Consider the following 17,948-nt stretch of genomic DNA (forward strand, 5'->3'; position numbering starts at 1 on the left):
CACTTGCAGCCAAGTACTACAATAGCGGGTAAACTTCTTGCTAAACAAATACGTCTCTGTTTGTGATTTAATAGATACACGCTCATGAATTGGAATATGTAGTAATTCTGTATATAAATATATAGTTTTACAAGTATTAAAAGCAAGATGCACGCTCAAGAACAAAGATACCTAAAGGTAAATTCATCCATTAAATGTTTTGGAGACAGAAACATGAACCTGGATCGCTTGATAAGCTCAAGTCAGACTGCTGCATTTTTAATAATTAGATGACTTTGTCTGCAAAAAAAATTACTGCAATGTGGCAAAAAAGATGGAGAAACGTGTACATAGATAGATTAAACTCTAGGCAAATAACAGAGGTACGTTTTTCCTGTGCTTTTGTTTGACTCTTAATACTAGGTGCAAATTAGTCTCGTGTGTAATACAAAATGTTGCCAGGAGTACTGTTTTTCCAGAGAACTTGAAAGATTCAGTACTGCTGATATGTGCAATAATACAAGATTATTTTAATATATAGTCTTTTGTGCAACCAGGATCATAGAACTATTAAAATATTATAAAATATTAAAAAATCTGCTCTCATAATCAGACACTTCAGACTCTTATTGTACTGTGATTTGTTTTCATTGGCAATTTTACTAGTTTAGTGCTTGGCAGTGGATTCAGACCCTGGCAAAGGGAAAATGCGCTGTAACAGATAACACCTGTTTAAAGCAGATTTCACAATTTAGTAACATTTGATAGAAGCCTACATGAGATTATTTTGGTCTGACCTTTCATTATACACACTTTGGAAACTTCTGTTCACATTACTCACATTACTAATGGAGTTGCCTAAAGCATGTGAATTATACAATATTTTATAGCGCCATATCGGAGAAATGGTTTAAACAATAAAAATTATTTTAATGAAAAAAATATGTGAATCTCCAGCGCAATGAAAGGAGAGTAATTGGTCTAGGGCGCCAGTCGATTCTAATCAGCTAAGTCGATTCACGTGTGTGTGTTTGTCCTTGCCTGGCTTATAAAATCTTAGTTACCTGCTTCTCAGCAATAACAGCTGATCAATAATGACTTCACACAACCGTAGGCCTCTATTACAGCCCAGTTTGAACCTGAAGTGCACTTTTCCCTCCTAGTATAGTGTGTACTAAGATAACATGACAAAGCAATTTGTTATAACCATGGCATCTGCATTCATAAGTCTGTAAAAAGGTCAACTGAAAGAAGAAGGAACTGACAAAGAAACCATTGTTTTTTTTAAATAAATCTTTGCTGTTCTTTTCGGGTTTGCTAAAAAGTGCATGAGTGTTGCACTACTCAAACAACTGTGTGCGGACACATGACACAAAAGTTTAACTTTTGGGTAAATACAAACAGTGTTCTGTTTGGAGAAAGCAAAACTTTGGACACCAACATTAAAAGCTCAAAATCCCAGCTGCTTTGCTACCTCAGGGCCTGGATGACTTACAGTCGCTGAGAGAAAAATGAACTTTAGAGCAGAATGTCTGTCAAGGATCTGAAACTCAAATGACATTGGTCAACACAATACAACAATGAAGCTTGAAACATGAAACATGGAAATAAACAACCAAGAGCCCAAAAAGAAAAAAACTCAATACTTAAGAATGGCTTATTTCCACTCTCAGTCCCAGAGACATATTAAAGCTGGTGGCTTAAGCCAAATAACTCTAGACGTTTTAGGCTGGAAATCCTTATAGATTCTCCAAGCACTCTGCATTGCTGCAAATATTGCAGGGTATTATATATTCATGAAAAATAAGATCTAATGCATGATGGGATTTGCTATAAAAGGAAAATAATCAATGGCTAGATGGTGTGATGTGGTCTGTCATAATTTTACAAAGTGTCTTATACAGTACCACACTGATTTATTTTTTTATTAATAAAAGAATGATAGACCGTTCATTGGACATAAAACAGCTACTGTTTTATGTCCAAAACAAGAAGTTAGTTCCTTTTAGTGGATATTTGGCCAAATCTCTTAATCTCTTTTTTCCGACTTATCCGACGTTCACAATGCATAATGGATTTTTCATTCCGTTTGGCCTCTCTGTTGTAACCGTATATCCTTCAGTGCATTTCTGCTACTGTTAGGAGATGCGTATGTGCCCTGGCCAATGACACTTACGTAGCAGTTCCATTCAACACAATAAAGCAGGTCTTGCTTCTTGCTGGACAGGGTGACTGTCATTTGAGTTTGGGACTGTTGGCATGGCCCAGTGCGCAGTAAGACTATCTTTGATGCTCCTTAAGAGCATGCACACGTCCTGTTGGGCCTAAGAGGGCAATGATATATTCTGAATATATCAATGGCTCATGCTGCCCTGAGCTGACTCTTTGGTACATCTGTTTATCACCTCAGTTATGTCCTCGTCTTTGATTTGGGCTTGACATTCCTTCTGTTTTCTTCTGTTTGATTTTGTTCTGTAACAAACTTGTCAAACCGTCCGTAAATGTTTTAACCACCATGTCCGTATCGGCTGACTGCTAGTCTTTTGTTTATCAATAGCTAACACAGAATACTACACTGTTGTTCTTTATAAATACTCCCTGTTGGTCTCAGTAAAACGTAAAGACATGTGGTTTTCTGTCACTCTCTTCCCTGTTATCAGCTCAGAGGTAGCAGCAGCAGCGCGACTCTTCTGCAAGTGAACCCAAACATTCGAACAGATTATGTGCCGTAAGTCTACATGATTTAGCTTTAATAGAAGGTAATTGAAATTTAATATAATTAATAGAAGCTTACTGTAATGTCTTACAACAAGCATAAACCTGGGCTTTTCTTGAAGCTGGAACTGTCAAAACTGCTGACAAATTCAGACAATGGTTTCTGCTGAATAAAGATGTTTTGGATATAAATATGTATATGATATAATTTGGGAATAATGTGTCATGAAGAAAAATAAGCTATATTTCATATGAGTGACTGCAACAATATGACCGTATGATTGCCTGTTTGCATCTGGTCATGTGAGATGGGTTTTCTCATCCAGACATGAGATGTTTGATGATGATGATCAGTTATCAGTGGGATGCTGAGGTGCATATATATATATATATATATATATATGTATATATATATATATATATATATATATATATATATATATATATATATATATATATATATATATAATTCATTATTATATAGATGAATTACTAACCATGCTGTCCTGTCTAGGGATGTAAAGACCTTTAATTCTTAGTTGTATAAAATGTATCCTTGCTCAGGATAAGGTTGTGTGTGTATCATATATCCAATTTGTCAGTGTAAGTTGTACTTATTTTATCCTTCATGTTTAGCGCTATTACAAACACTTAGTAATAAAGCACGCTGAGCTTCAGCCATATTCAATGATTCATTGTGCTGTTCATGGTCTGTGAACACTTCCATGCATACCAGTGAAAAAAAATGAAAACTCTTCACACTCTGGAGGCTAATCTAATTCCTACAGCTGGACACCTGTCTTGTAAAGTCCAAAAATCTGATACAGCTTTATTTCCAGTGACCTAATCTTTCATACCTATCACCATCTGTGTAAATAAACCGCTCCATTGGATAGCACAAAAAGCTTTTGTATGATGGTGCATGTGGACTCATTCACTGATATACAGTCGTTTTAAAATCCTTCTTTAAGTTAGATTCTTGATGATTAAGAGCCAGGTGTGTCTTACCTTTGATTTCTAGCTCTTTACCTTCTGACACCAGCGTGGGAGCGGTGAGTATGAAGGACTGATCGATCCGCCCATAGATCTTACCTAAAGCGCGGGGGGAAAAAGTTTTTTCAATTAAATAAATTCATTCTGAGATCAAGGCTTATTCTTGCATGTCTTACCATTTTTGATACGCCGGTTTAACTACTTCAACATTTTACTTTTTGCTAAAAAGTGATCATTATCCTTGTCTGGAAACTTTTTAGGACACTATATTTTACATTTGTATTTATTCATTTAGCAGACACTTTTATACTTTTTTTATCCTTTCAGACTTTATCCACTTGTTACCCAAATTCAGCACTGATACTGTAGGTTGATGATCCACACAAAACAATTTCTGTTACTGAATGACCAGATTTCTGATTAATGTAGGGACTGAATAACCAAATTTGGATTGTGTGAAAGCTGCTTACAGTACAACTAATGTCTGACTTGAAAAACCAAACAAAGAAGAGATTAACACGTAAAAACCTTTGCAGGATTATAATGTTAAAAAAACAAAAACCTTTATGTCAAATAATTAAGCAAAATATAAGCACCATTACTATCACAGTATGACCTAAAACTGTACTACTAGTATTACTACTACTACTACTAATAATAATAATAATAATAATAATAACAATAATAACAATAATTTTAAGCCTAAACACATACTGGTAAAAAAACACAGGTCCAAAAAAGAGAAAGTTGAGTGAAGAAGTAAGTTAAAGCTGAGTTGTGTGGTTACTGACCTTTGCACCGGCCCCTGTGGTCAAGCGTCAGTGTGCGATCCTTGCATTTTGCCCTCTGCAGGTCACAGCTTGTATCGTAAGTGCGTCCATCTGAGCCACACACTGGTTTGGATTGAGACTTTGTGCAGGTAGGTGAACAGTGGCTGTCTCTATCCCCAATCAACCACTACACACACACACACACACACACACACACACACACACAGAGAGAGCTCCAAATAAACACATTATGCAATATTAATGTCATATATACTGACTTATAAGTGAAAGTGACGTGACGTATGGCTAAGAACGGTGACCCATACTCAGAATTTGTTCTCTGCATTTAACCCATCCAAAGTGCACACACACAGCAGTGAACACACACACACTGTGAACACACAGCTGGAGCAGTGGGCAGCCATTTATGCTGCGGCGCCCGGGGAGCAGTTGGGGGGTTCGGTGCCTTGCTCAAGGGCACCTCAGACGTGGCCGGCCCGAGACTTAGGGTTAGGAGTCAAACTCTCTAACCTTTAGGCCACGATCTGCCCCGTTCTACTGGCAGGTATGAACACACTACATATACGTAAGGAATAAAACATGACAAAGTGTCCTTTTATAGGAAAATAATCAAAGTCAGGGAGGATTGATTCAGGCCAGCATGAATTAGACGCTGATTATTACTTATTTTCCAATAACCGCATGTCGCAGGGTGTTTTCTTGCTCTTATTCCACAGAAATGAGGCAGTGATTACATCATACATTCAACCATTTATAATTATTTTGTGTACAATGTTGTGGAATGTCTGAGACAAGTATGCTATGCCTTGATCAGTCTCTCTTTTTTTTAATTTCTTGAAATCAATAAGACAAAAATTCTGGTCATGGCTATAAAATGAATAGTGCATTAGAATGAACGTATTAATATAAACCCGTGATAGATTGTGGAAGAATTTTCAGAACTGTCCAGGAAAGTGATGTGGTCTAAATATAGAAATTCTATGCAAAGTGCTGCATGATGTATACTGTATTTGTGCAAAAGGTTTCTGAGTTATGAAAGACAAGGCGTTTCATAGATTTAAGTGAGTTTCACTGTTAGGAAATAAAAGCACTAAGAAACTCAGACCCATCTGTGCTGCTACCATTTCGATGAATCATGTGTCTGGAAAAGCAGAATCTAAATTGCTCAAAGTGCTATTACTAGAGATGTACTAAACGTTATCCAAATAGAACAGAAGAATTAACCGGCATTTAGAAGGATCTTTTCATGCCATGTAGATAAATACAGATGCAGAGTAGTCATGTGTTTCACAGATTCGCCCAGTCCTAACAGTCATGAAATTTCCCCCAGCTGAGAATAACCCGAGAAAATAGAGGCTGTATATCACACAACAGACAACAATAATGGCACTTCCCTTTGCCCTTTGTTCTGACAATAATGACCACACGTTATTCTTCTTCCCGCAGTTCCCTCAAACATTCAAACAGTTCATACTTCGGCGTTCAAGACTTCAACATGAAAACCAGTCGAATATATACTTAATGTCATGTGAGGAGGGAAAGATTGCTCTGGAAACACAAAGTACTCATGAAGAGTCGTGTTTAACACCAGATTCGTTTGTGTTGCATTGCTGTCCAGTGACTAGCCGATCAGCAGGAGTTTCAGTCCAACTTGAGAGTTAGGTTACACTAAGAAACTCCGCTAGATTGAAAACAGCTGAGCATTTCTCAGCGGAAGTGCACTTAGTATCTAATCCTCCAAACGTAAAAGCAAATTGGTTAAGCCGTCGGCGGGTCTAGGTTTACATTCATCACTCTTGTAACTACATACCTCTTCTATTAGCCTCACTGTAGTTACTGAATCATTTGTATTGTAGTTGTTAGAAAATAGTATGTAGAGATTTATGCTCTTTAAAAGCTGGCTTTTACACCGTATAATCTCCAGCCCTATTTTGCTCTCGCAGACAAATTCGTGCATTGCAAAAGAATTCTTCGGTCATGGCTTGACTTTGAACTTATGGTACAGCTATAAATACAGCAACAGCACGCAAAATGGAAGCGAACCATGCAGGCTGTTGAATTTTGGAAGCAGAAAATTGAAGAAAAAGAAAAATGACTCATCACACTGTGACCATGACAAGGCAAAAGAGGACGCAGCACAGAAAGTAACAGCAAATGAACAACAGTTTCCTGTATCCTTATAACACAAAAACTGCTTGGAACAGTTGCCATTAATGTTGCATGACCCAACAAATGGCTCGAATATTATGCCACTATTACACGACCTCATTTTCTGCACAAGCATGAATTGTGATGATTGATGACATAAGCAGAACGGGGTAATGTTATTTAAACAGAGGTCAATGGTTAGGGCTCTTCATCATTATCACACAGTCTGTGAGAGAATTCTGTCACGATTTTATTTATATTCAATCGAATGTAACAAGAATTAATCTTATAATGCAGAGTAAAAATACCTTTTTACTACTGTACAACTGCACTCACACAACACCAATAAACCAATTTGTTTAACTTATATTTACAAAACTACTACACATAATATTAGTTACCAGGAAACCAGGAAACAGCACAAGATACCAGGAAACAGTCTCTACCAAGACGTCACCGCAACCAGGAATGGAATAAACAGATTCAAAGCAGTATATACTAGTATTTCTGTATTGTATTAAGGAATTGTAAATATGTAAATATTCATTCTCTTACTATCCACTCTTTTTATATCCCTTAAAGTTAAAAAGAAATGCAGGTTCTCATGTTACTAAGAATCTGTAAAGATCTACATCCTGACGTCTTGCCCAAACCTGCTTCAAAATGTTTTAAAATACAGTTAAAGTTCCCGTGTATGATAAAATATTAATATTATAATGAATTAAATACCCAAAGCTCCTGACACTGAAAATGATTCAACATTTTCTGACCAATCAGATTCAAGATTTCAGCTATACCGTTACCATTACGATGATGAAGACAAAATAAAACCGAGGTACTGCTCTGGTGACGACCGATAAATTATATATATTTTATTATGATTAAAGCCAGTAAAATGATTTAAAATATGTATATATATATATATATATATATATATATATATATATATATATATATATATATATATATATATATATATATACATATTTTAAATCATTTTACTGGCTTTAATCAAAAAGAGCTAAATTAAAAACAGAATGCTATGGTAAGACGATAGCTTTGTCTATAGGCAAGCCAAATGACTTTGTTTAAAGTTTGCCCGGTCTAAATGTTAACATATAACTCAGCCCTTAAATTCAGCTGTTTTAAAAGAGTAGTTCAGAAGACATTCAGTTTAGCCTTTTTAAGTGCATAAAGCCAAAACATACTCAGTGTATGAAGTTTATACTCAATGTATACAGTGTATGTATAGACTTTTTATTTTTAAATGAATCCAACCAGGATTTAAATCAACACAGGCCATGTATTTTGTCATTGTAACTTAGGTTAATGAAGCCGGGACACAATTGCGTAAAGTCTGTGTTTGTTTTATTAAGGCAAGTCCAAAAATCTATGTCAGATTCCAAAGCAAGGGTCAGAATACTGGCAGGCAACATCACACAAGGGTAATCCATGATCAACACACACACACACACACACACACACACACACACGGGTCAGAATAACCAAGATAATCCTTGGACACTTAACAATACAGAACCATACAGAGGCAAAAACTAATTAACTAATCACTAAACACAGGACATTGATAGAACAGAAACGAATACACGCAGCAATGTAAACAAAATCACTTGACATAAAAGTGGAACTATGCTGTGTTCCAAGCACAAGGAATTTGTGAGAGATGGTGCTGAATAATAGGCACATACGTATATAAAGACAGTCGGCCCATGTTGGAGCGGACGAAACTGAGAGTCCTTCACAGCGCCCAGACTCTGACTCAACCCCACTGAACACCTTTGATTACATTTATGGCATTTAACAGACACCCTTATCCAGAGAAACTTACATTATCTCATTTTTGTGCAACTGAGCAATTGAGGGTTAAGGGCTTTGCTCAGGTGGCCAACAGTGGCAGCTTGGTGGACCTGGGATCGAACTCACAACCTTCCGATTGGTAGCCCAACACCTTTACCACTAGGCTACCACATGCCCAAAACACCTTTACCACTAGGCTACCACATGCCCACAACACCTTTACCACTAGGCTACCACATGCCCTTTGATGGACTGGAACACTGACTGAAACCCAGACCTCCTCACCTGTCACCGGTGTCTGATCTCACTAATGCCCTCATAGATAAACAAACACAAATCCACACAGACACACTCTAACATCTAGTGGAAATCTTTCACAGAGAAGTGGAGCTTAGTATGAACAGTAAATATGGACTAAATCTGTAATGGGAGATTCAAAAAGAACATACGAGTGTGACGGTGAGGTGTCCAAAAACAGTCAGTGGTCAGTTAGTGTAACTAAATGAACGAAGGATATATTAAAGTCTTTCCCACAACACTATTGAATTCTAAAGCTTTTGTTAAAAATGCATGCTAATCTAACTAAAATGACTAAATTGAGCAAATTACTTCAAAAGTTCTACAGCATATTATCGTATTTTATTTTCCAAATACTTAATTACAAGCTTATGTTATCGCCACACAGTCTAAAATGGAGGATTTTGAAACAAATCCTCTTCAGAATCATAAATAAAGTGTTCCTTCTGCATGGAGTTTGAGTTGTTTGACCATAAAATTAACCATGGATTTTACTCCTGCAGGATAAGATTACATTTTGGACAGTGTTACAACAAAACATAAAACTTTTCACCAAAAGTGAAAATATTTATAGCATATTTACCTACGTAATAACCGTGCATTTATATTGGAAGGAGGGAGGCGCTGCTTTAAAACATCAAAAACACATGGAAGCATCATCAACCTGAAAGCGCTTAGAAGGAGCAGTGGACTGGTTTTTCAGCTCCGGTATAATGTTGATTTCCTGCTGGGAAATCATTCTTTTAAAGAAAATCAACTCCAGGCTGTGAATTTGGGCAAATGCAGTTAAACTGCTTAAATATTAGTTACACATTTTAAACTCTGAGTTGTGGCCTAAGATGCACGAGATACTTAGTTATTGATATGATGGAGCTGTGATGCAGCCAAAAACAACAACATCAACAAAGAAATACACATAGACGGTGTAAATAAATAAATAAATAAATAAATAAATAAATAGGGATAGAATTCATTCATTCATTCATCTTCTACCGCTTATCCGAACTACCTCGGGTCACGGGGAGCCTGTGCCTATCTCAGGCGTCATCGGGCATCAAGGCAGGATACACCCTGGACGGAGTGCCAACCCACCGCAGGGCACACACACACACACTCTCATTCACTCACGCAATCACACACTACGGACAATTTTCCAGAGATGCCAATCAACCTACCATGCATGTCTTTGGACCGGGGGAGGAAACCGGAGTACCCGGAGGAAACCCCCGAGGCACGGGGAGAACATGCAAACTCCACACACACAAGGCAGAGGCGGGAATCGAACCCCCAACCCTGGAGGTGTGAGGCAAACGTGCTAACCACTAAGCCACCATGCCCCAGGGATAGAATTTTACATTTTAAATGTATTTATTTATTCACTTTTATTTTTTTTTTAATTCTTATTTTTTTCTATTTTTTCTGTTTCTATACTTATGTAAAGCTTCTTTGAGACAATGTGAATTGTTAAAAGTGCTAATTTAAATACATTTATTTTCAGAACTTTGTGACTAAAGTGTCAGGTCATCACACATGTACAGAATATAATCTACCTTGTTGATCTATTTAAACTAGTCTTATTCTTCAGATATTTCCAAACCTTTGTATCTGGTCGAAAATTGTTTGGCTTTATGCTGCAAACCACAATCAAAATCGGTGAATCGTTTTTTTTTCACTTTGTACATGAACCTGTATGCCTTTTAAAAAATAAAAAAACATGCAACCAAATATGCTACTAAACAGACACTTAAACATTAACGTGTGTGTGTCTGTGTGTGTGTTTTGGTCAATTTTTTTTTTTAAAAAGGGTGTTTTGTTTTTTCTTCAATGAAGGACAGAGCAGTTGCATATTGTATTATACATCACGCACTGTTACACTCTAATCTTTTTAAGGAGACAATGGAGATCATGAAAATGATGAGGCCACCCAGAAACTGGAAGGACGTCTGAGAGAAAGGAATATGGGAAAATATGATGCAATATACAAAGGCTTTAAAGTGTGTTGATAGAAAGAGACAGCAAAGGAAAGTTTGTGAGAATTACGATCTCTATTAGGGCAAGAATTAGTGTCTCGGAGGAAGGATGGTTTAGCCCTCACTCTCCGTGGTTGGTAGCTGTCCTATGACAGGTCATGAGAATTGGCAGGTGACCAAGTAGGGGAGAGTAAATAGGGGGGAAATCACTTACAAAACAGATTTTGACAACCATTCTGTCTCATATGAGTACAAAAGCTTTAAAAAATGAAGTCTTAAATAAGGGGAAATGTGAAGTGAGCCAATTCTATGGAATTAGAAATCAGGAGTTAGAAATGAATATGTTTAGCCACTTTTGTTGTCATAAATTAGCTTTGATAGGTTAATCACTTAAATATACAGTAGCATTTAATACACTGGCAATACACTGCTTTTGTAAAGAAATTGAAACATTATATTGTGTGTGTTTAGTTACAGTAGGCTTTAAAAATCGCTGTACATGTGACGACCATCTCGATAATTAAAGGCTTCATGATTCCTCGATCTTAAATCCGTCAGTTGGTCTTTTGTGACTCTGAAAAAAACATCCATTAAAGCTGGCCATTGTTAAAAATGTGTCATTTAACATAAAAATGTTGTTAATTCAGGTCAAGAGGAGAGGAGATGCTTGATAAAGGCAACACGCATGCTTATTAATGCTGGATGTTTTATTTTACACTAGCATATGTAAGTATAAGTAATTCTAAATGTCTCCCCAAAAATATTCTCAGTTCCTCTTGTCCTTGTCTTTTCTTCACGTTACTTAAAAGCTATTAGGAAAAGAAACAAAAAAGTGACTGACAATATGGAAGAATTCACCCATTCACCCAAATTTAGTTGTAATATGCTCAAGTTGCTAAAATGTTCACATAAAATCGCAAGAACAAATTACCCGTAACATTTCTCACGTCTTCATCCATTGATGTTTTTGCTTATAATTGCTAAACAAATTGCACGAGAACAGACTTCCACAGATCACCACCGCCTTCCTATATCTTGTCGTGTTTTGTAAAGTGTAATCGGACTTAACAAATAACAAACAAGGCAAAAAACGATTTTGAAGTGATACACTTCTCGGGGGAGGAAAAAAGGCTTGCTTTATCCTGTTGTAATTGAAGGCTCTGGGAGGCTGGCAGTCTCGCCGGCGTTTCCCACAGTGTGCCATATCACTCTGCTGATACCCACTGCTATCTCTCCACAGCGAAATGCCTTAGCGCTGACCCAGAACACATTCTCTGTGTCAAAAAGCCTCCCTGATCCAAATCCCAGCTGTCTTTCATTGTGTGTCGAGTACACAGCCAGCCTTCTATCCCCTCTCTCTCTCTCTCTCTCTCTCACACACACACACACTGAAAGTTCTCTAGCTTTCAGTTTCTCACTCTTTCTCAAAGACTCGTTCCAACTGAGTCGTCTGCCTTCTGTCTGTTGGTAGTAAGTGTCAGTGAGTCACACGCAGAGTGTAAAAAATTATACTACAGGTACACAGATAGTCTCTCTCTCTCTCTCTCTCTCTCTCTCTCACACACACACACACACACACATACAGACATCTATTATGCTATCTTTTAGTCTCTTACTCTTATTTAGAGACTAGGTCTATGTTCAGTGTCCAGCACTAACATGCTGTCTGTTGGTAGAAAATGTCAATAAGTACAAATATAAGTTTAAAAGCTATACAGTATAACAGGCAAACTGACATAGTCACTGTCAAAATGACATGTGTGTCTCTCTGAGGCTGTGGTGTGTGTCTCTCTCTCACTCTCTCTTCTTCTCTGTATGTGTGTGTCTCTCTGTCTCTCTGAGGCTTTGGTGTGTGCGTCTCTCTCTCTCTCTCTTGCTCTCTCTCTCTCTCTCTCACTCTCTCTCTTCTTCTCTGTATGTGTGTGTCTCTCTGTCTCTCTGAGGCTTTGGTGTGTGCGTCTCTCTCTCTCTCTCTCTCTCTTGCTCTCTCTCTCTCTCTCACTCTCTCTCTTCTTCTCTGTATGTGTGTGTCTCTCTGTCTCTCTGAGGCTTTGGTGTGTGCGTCTCTCTCTCTCTCTCTCTCTTGCTCTCTCTCTCTCTCTCACTCTCTCTCTTCTTCTCTGTATGTGTGTGTCTCTCTGTCTCTCTGAGGCTGTGGTGTGTGCGTCTCTCTCTCTCTCTCTCTATCTCTCTCTCTCTCTCTCTCTCTCTCTCTCTCTCTCTCTCTCTCTCAAACACACACACAGACACAGACACACACACACACACACACACACACACACATTGTACATTTACAGCTTGGGTGGGTTTGTGATGTGAGCTAATTAAACGAGAGGTGGGAAAAAAGAAGAGTTGCACAGACCAGACTCTGTATCTGTAAGGCTGGGAGAATGCACTCTTGGCACACACTTGCCTGTCTGCATTTGTTCTCCATGCAGCTTTTTATAAGGCATTCGGTGATGCACTCACACAGGTATGCTTAAGACCAGGCATCTGAGCTCATCAGCAATTTACACGTTCTTTTTTATTACCCCGACATGAACTTTCGCTAATGGGTGCTTAAACAAATGTGTGACCACCATTTAAAGCAGCGTGAAACAGATTGATGAAAACATCAATCGTTTTTCAAGGCCCTTGAATCACGTGGGATCCGAACCGTCGGTTGGAGGTAGATTTTTTTTTAGTAAAAATGAATTATTCAAGGGGTTTGTCATGGAAAGTTTTACACACTAAACTGACTTTGAAGAACAGAACATATTCGAGCATCTATCACAGATGTGAATCTGTTCTTGTGGAGCTTTTTTTAATCCAGTGGCCCGGATTAAATTATACTATATACTACTACGATGAAATCATAGTAGAATGTTTGGTCTATAATGTTTGCTCTAAAACATATTATCATATTTCATTTCAAGGCCCAGATGTTCTTGCTTAATCTGATGCATGAACAGACTTTCACTGAAAAAAAAAAAACATAGCGAGTGAAATTTTGAAAAAATTATTAAAAAATTCTCATTATGAGATTAAAAATCACACAATTTCATTTAACCTTAATAAGATTTACACATGCCTTTACTTGCAAGCTTTAAATTGTCAAATTCTGTTGGCAAATCTTGTCAGAAATAAATTTAGAAATAAATAATACTAAAAAAAACATCTGCAATAAAACTTTTGAAGCTTGTAAATTTGCAGAAAGAAACAAACAAACAAAGAATGTCTAGAAATAATGATATATATGGTTTATTAAAATCTTATAATTGGAAATCTGGCCTCTGTATTTTATATATTTACACTTACTAGGATAACTTTATTTTACTTTGGGGTATGTTTTTCTTTTTTCCCCAGACATTTATTACAGCATTTATTTCAGAATTATATCAACAGGATAGTTTTCATCTATTTTTCATCCAAAGTCACTTTCGGTGAAATTCAATCCAAGCACAGAGCTGTTGAAGGAACCGACAGTTAAAGTTTTGGCCAAATGGCCAAACACAACTTTAGGAGATAGCACAAATCAGTCACTCACCCACACACACATAGTGAGAGACACTTGATGGTGAGTAGGATTACTCACACAACAAAATAGGCTGGTGACAGATCAACAAAAACATCAATGCTGAATAAAATGTGTAAGATTATTCAACAAACAGACTTCCTACAGCCCCCAGATTACCTTCACGGTGTTTTTAAGTTGGGGCCAGCACTTAAATACTATACAAGAAAAAGTTCTCAGCTTCCCTTTAATAAACTAAAAATGCATACTGAGCAACATCAACTTTCAGGATGCAACTTCAAGCTAGAAACTTTCACGAAGGATCTTACAATAGCTACAAACAAAATGAATTAAATGTGTAATATGTGAAGTGAATGGATTTAAATATAGAGTTGAATTGTTTCTATGGACAATCTTAACTGTTCTATAGACAAAGCAATAAATATATAATAAAAAAAAAATGATCCTTCATTAAAATGTATGTATAACTTTTCTATTTCTTTTTTTTTTCTTTCTTTTTTTGACACTGTATAGTCAACAGTGAGTGTTTCCTTTAACGTAATGTTGTACTCTCAGTCAAAATACAAATGCTGTGGTCTTAGAAGTCAAAGAAATCTAACTTGTAATAATAATAATAAGACGAATAATGATAATAATAATAATAATAATAATAATAATAATAATAATAATAATGGAGTAATACATAATAAGTGACGTGACATGACATTCAGCTAAGTATGGTTTAACCCATCCAAAGTGCACACACACAGCAGTGAACACACACACACCGTGAACACACACCCGGAGCAGCGGGCAGCCATTTATGCTCCGGCGCCCGGGGAGCAGTTGGGGGGTGCGGTGCCTTGCTCAAGGGGACCTCAGTCGTGGCCGACCCGAGACTCGAATCCACAACCTTAGGGTTAGGAGTCAAACTCTATAACCATTAGGCCACGACTGCCCAAAAACAAACAAACAAACAAACAAACAAACAAACAAACAAACATAAATAAATAAATAAATAATTGGTGACATATTGAAAATAAAGTCAACATTAGTCTTAATTCTATTATCATGATGTGGAAATGAATACAAATTAGTCTGGTGACTTCTGGCACACACTTTTTGGCAACACTGCACAAAGTCGATCAGTCAGAAGAACTCTGTATTAGTTTACAGAGACTTTTTCCTCTAATGGGGACAAGTGGAGCTCAATCATGCCAGCATAACAGAGCCAGCACATCTCTGTTACCGTAGAGGTCAGGGATTCTTACTAGTATTCTTGATGCTTTCTTGGTGTACGCCACACACTCACTTATCACTCTTCATTCTCCATAATGTTTGCACATTTCTACATGGAACATTAATGTACATCATGTTCTACTTTTTTCTCATATTCTACTTACTTTTTTTTTTAATTCTTATTACTTATATTCATTTTATTTTTTGCCTTTGTTTTTCATGTTTTGTTTATCTCCTCATGCACAGGGTGAAGAGAAGATCGTTGGGCTCTAAACTGTATATAACTGTGTATGTGACAAATAAACTCTTAAATGTGGTCAAATTCAAGGCCACTAAGTTTCACTGATGTTTGATGTTTCATTGATTCCAACCTGGAGTAGACATGGCCCAAATAAATTTATATCGAATTAAACATAAACCCTACAACTATGAATTAATTAACATCTATATCATCTATATGTTAATCTACCATAACATCTACCATTTTTTTTCATATTTTTTGAATAAATATAGTTTAAAAATCTACATCTTCTCTTTATCCTACAATTTCTGTTCATTGCTCATATCTGCAGTTCACTTGTCTGTCTTTTGTCTACTGCCTTTGTCTCTTGTCTTGTCTTGTCATTTGTACCCTGATAAGGTTTTGTTATGCTGTACATCCCCTGTGTTGGTATGACGACATAAAAGTTTAAATGTATTTCTGGGTTGGACATTTCGTTAACCTCAGCTACCTCGCTCAAGTTTATAGTGTTTTTAAGAAAATGAACTGCTTCTATAATAGTAGAGACTTTTTCATATCCCACTCATTTTATGATTATTTAATTAGCATTTAGATGTTTATGATACTTTATAAAAAACTTAGTTAGTCTTGTTTCACAGTATCATGTCAAGAAGCTTTTTATTGTCATTTCAACCGTATATAGCTGACACAGTACTATAGCCGTCTATAGCTGACGACTTCTTCAGGACCGTGGTGCTACATAAAACAAGACAAGAAAAGAAAGTAAAGTGCATAGTGTGCAACCGAGTGCAAAACAGTGCAAAATAGACAGTGCAAACCATACAATATGCTACAGGCAGATACATAAAATATAGCGTTGACCAGAGTATATAAAAACAACAAGCATACAGTAATATCAGGTCTGTGCTGAACTCAGAGTTTGAGATGATCCATTAGATTCCTCATGAGCTCTCGGTTGTTCTATTACAAACTGTTGTAGAAATGACATTATTTACATTTACATTATTTCCAGTCCAGTGTCACCCAAAAGAAGATGGTTTCCCTTCTGATTCTGGTTTCTCTGAGGGTTTCTTCATTCTATCATCTCAGGGAGATTTTCCATGCCGCCGTCGCCTCCAGCTTGCTCATTAGGTATACAGATAGATATATAGTATTTTAAATGAATATTTTTAAATTAATTCTAAACTTTATTTGAATGTATTCATTCATTTATTTTATCCTTATTTCTTCTTCTTCTTCTTCTTCTTCTTCTTATTATTATTATTATTATTATTATTATATATTTATTTCCTTTTTTTCCTCTCTCTTCTGTTTCCATACTTCTGTAAAGCTGCTTTGAGACAATGGGAATTGTTAAAAGCGCTATACAAATAAATTGAATTTAACTTTAACCACTGTAACCATGACCAAGCTAAGGATCCTGAAAATTGTTCATTGTGCTGTGCTGATGTTAGTGAATCACTGAGAGCTCACACACAACTATATGAAAATAGGAAACTGTGAAGAATTTTCTGGTAAATCTATCTATCTATCTATCTATCTATCTATCTATCTATCTATCTATCTATCTATCTATCTATCTAATTAAATAAATATATAACTAAATAAACAATAGCATGCTTACTATTTATTCCATATATTCATAATTAGGTACATCCTTATTTTCTATCTGATTTAGTTTAACACATTCGTCTCTGTTTCCGTTAAACCTGGCTTCTGTTCAGACGTCTCTGAGTACCATCTTACACGCTACTCTTTCTTACGTGCCACAGCTTTCTACAAACACAGATAAAAACGCTGCTAGATCAATCTGTCTTTGACTGTATTTGACTGGAGTCTTTTCTCTGATTGATTTTTCAGATGCATGCACCCAACTCAAATACTGTAGATCTTGTTTTTATTAGCATTTTATTCATTGTTACAGTTGGGTGCTTCCCAAAGGCAGGGTTCAGAAAAATCTTTTCATGCTAAAAACGTGGCTATTAGATTTTTAACCTTATCCAATAAATCTGAAACGATGTATTTGTACAAAAATGTTACAATAATTAATTGACGTTAAAAAGAGAGTCCTCTATGATTTACGACAAGAGTTGAAATACTGAGTTATTAAGGGGATGATTGACCTTTTTTCGTTTTCTTTACTCGGTCAGAACAGAGATACAAGGGTCATGTTTGCCCTCTTGTGAAACAGCAGACCATTTTCATGTGGCGTTTCACATCATTCACTTCAAGCAGATGATTTGTTTTATTTAGCTAGATTTTCT

General features: G+C 36.5%; 1 protein-coding gene across 7 annotated transcripts in view; it reads right to left on the reverse strand.

Annotated features, from left to right (window-relative positions):
* smoc1 (SPARC related modular calcium binding 1) overlaps positions 1 to 17,948 on the reverse strand; it is a 48,198-nt gene that overhangs the window by 27,095 nt on the left and 3,155 nt on the right. For all 7 annotated transcript variants that reach the window (XM_060879114.1, XM_060879115.1, XM_060879112.1 and 4 more), the window contains exons 2-3: positions 4,479 to 4,644; positions 3,703 to 3,786 (exon numbers count right to left, since the gene is read on the reverse strand). In XM_060879114.1, coding sequence (XP_060735097.1) covers positions 3,703 to 3,786; positions 4,479 to 4,644 — 250 coding nt within the window. The remainder of the gene's footprint in view (positions 1 to 3,702; positions 3,787 to 4,478; positions 4,645 to 17,948) is intronic.

The sequence above is a fragment of the Tachysurus vachellii genome, chromosome 10 (genome assembly GCF_030014155.1).
Source record: "Tachysurus vachellii isolate PV-2020 chromosome 10, HZAU_Pvac_v1, whole genome shotgun sequence".
NCBI classification, from domain to species: Eukaryota; Metazoa; Chordata; class Actinopteri; order Siluriformes; family Bagridae; genus Tachysurus; species Tachysurus vachellii.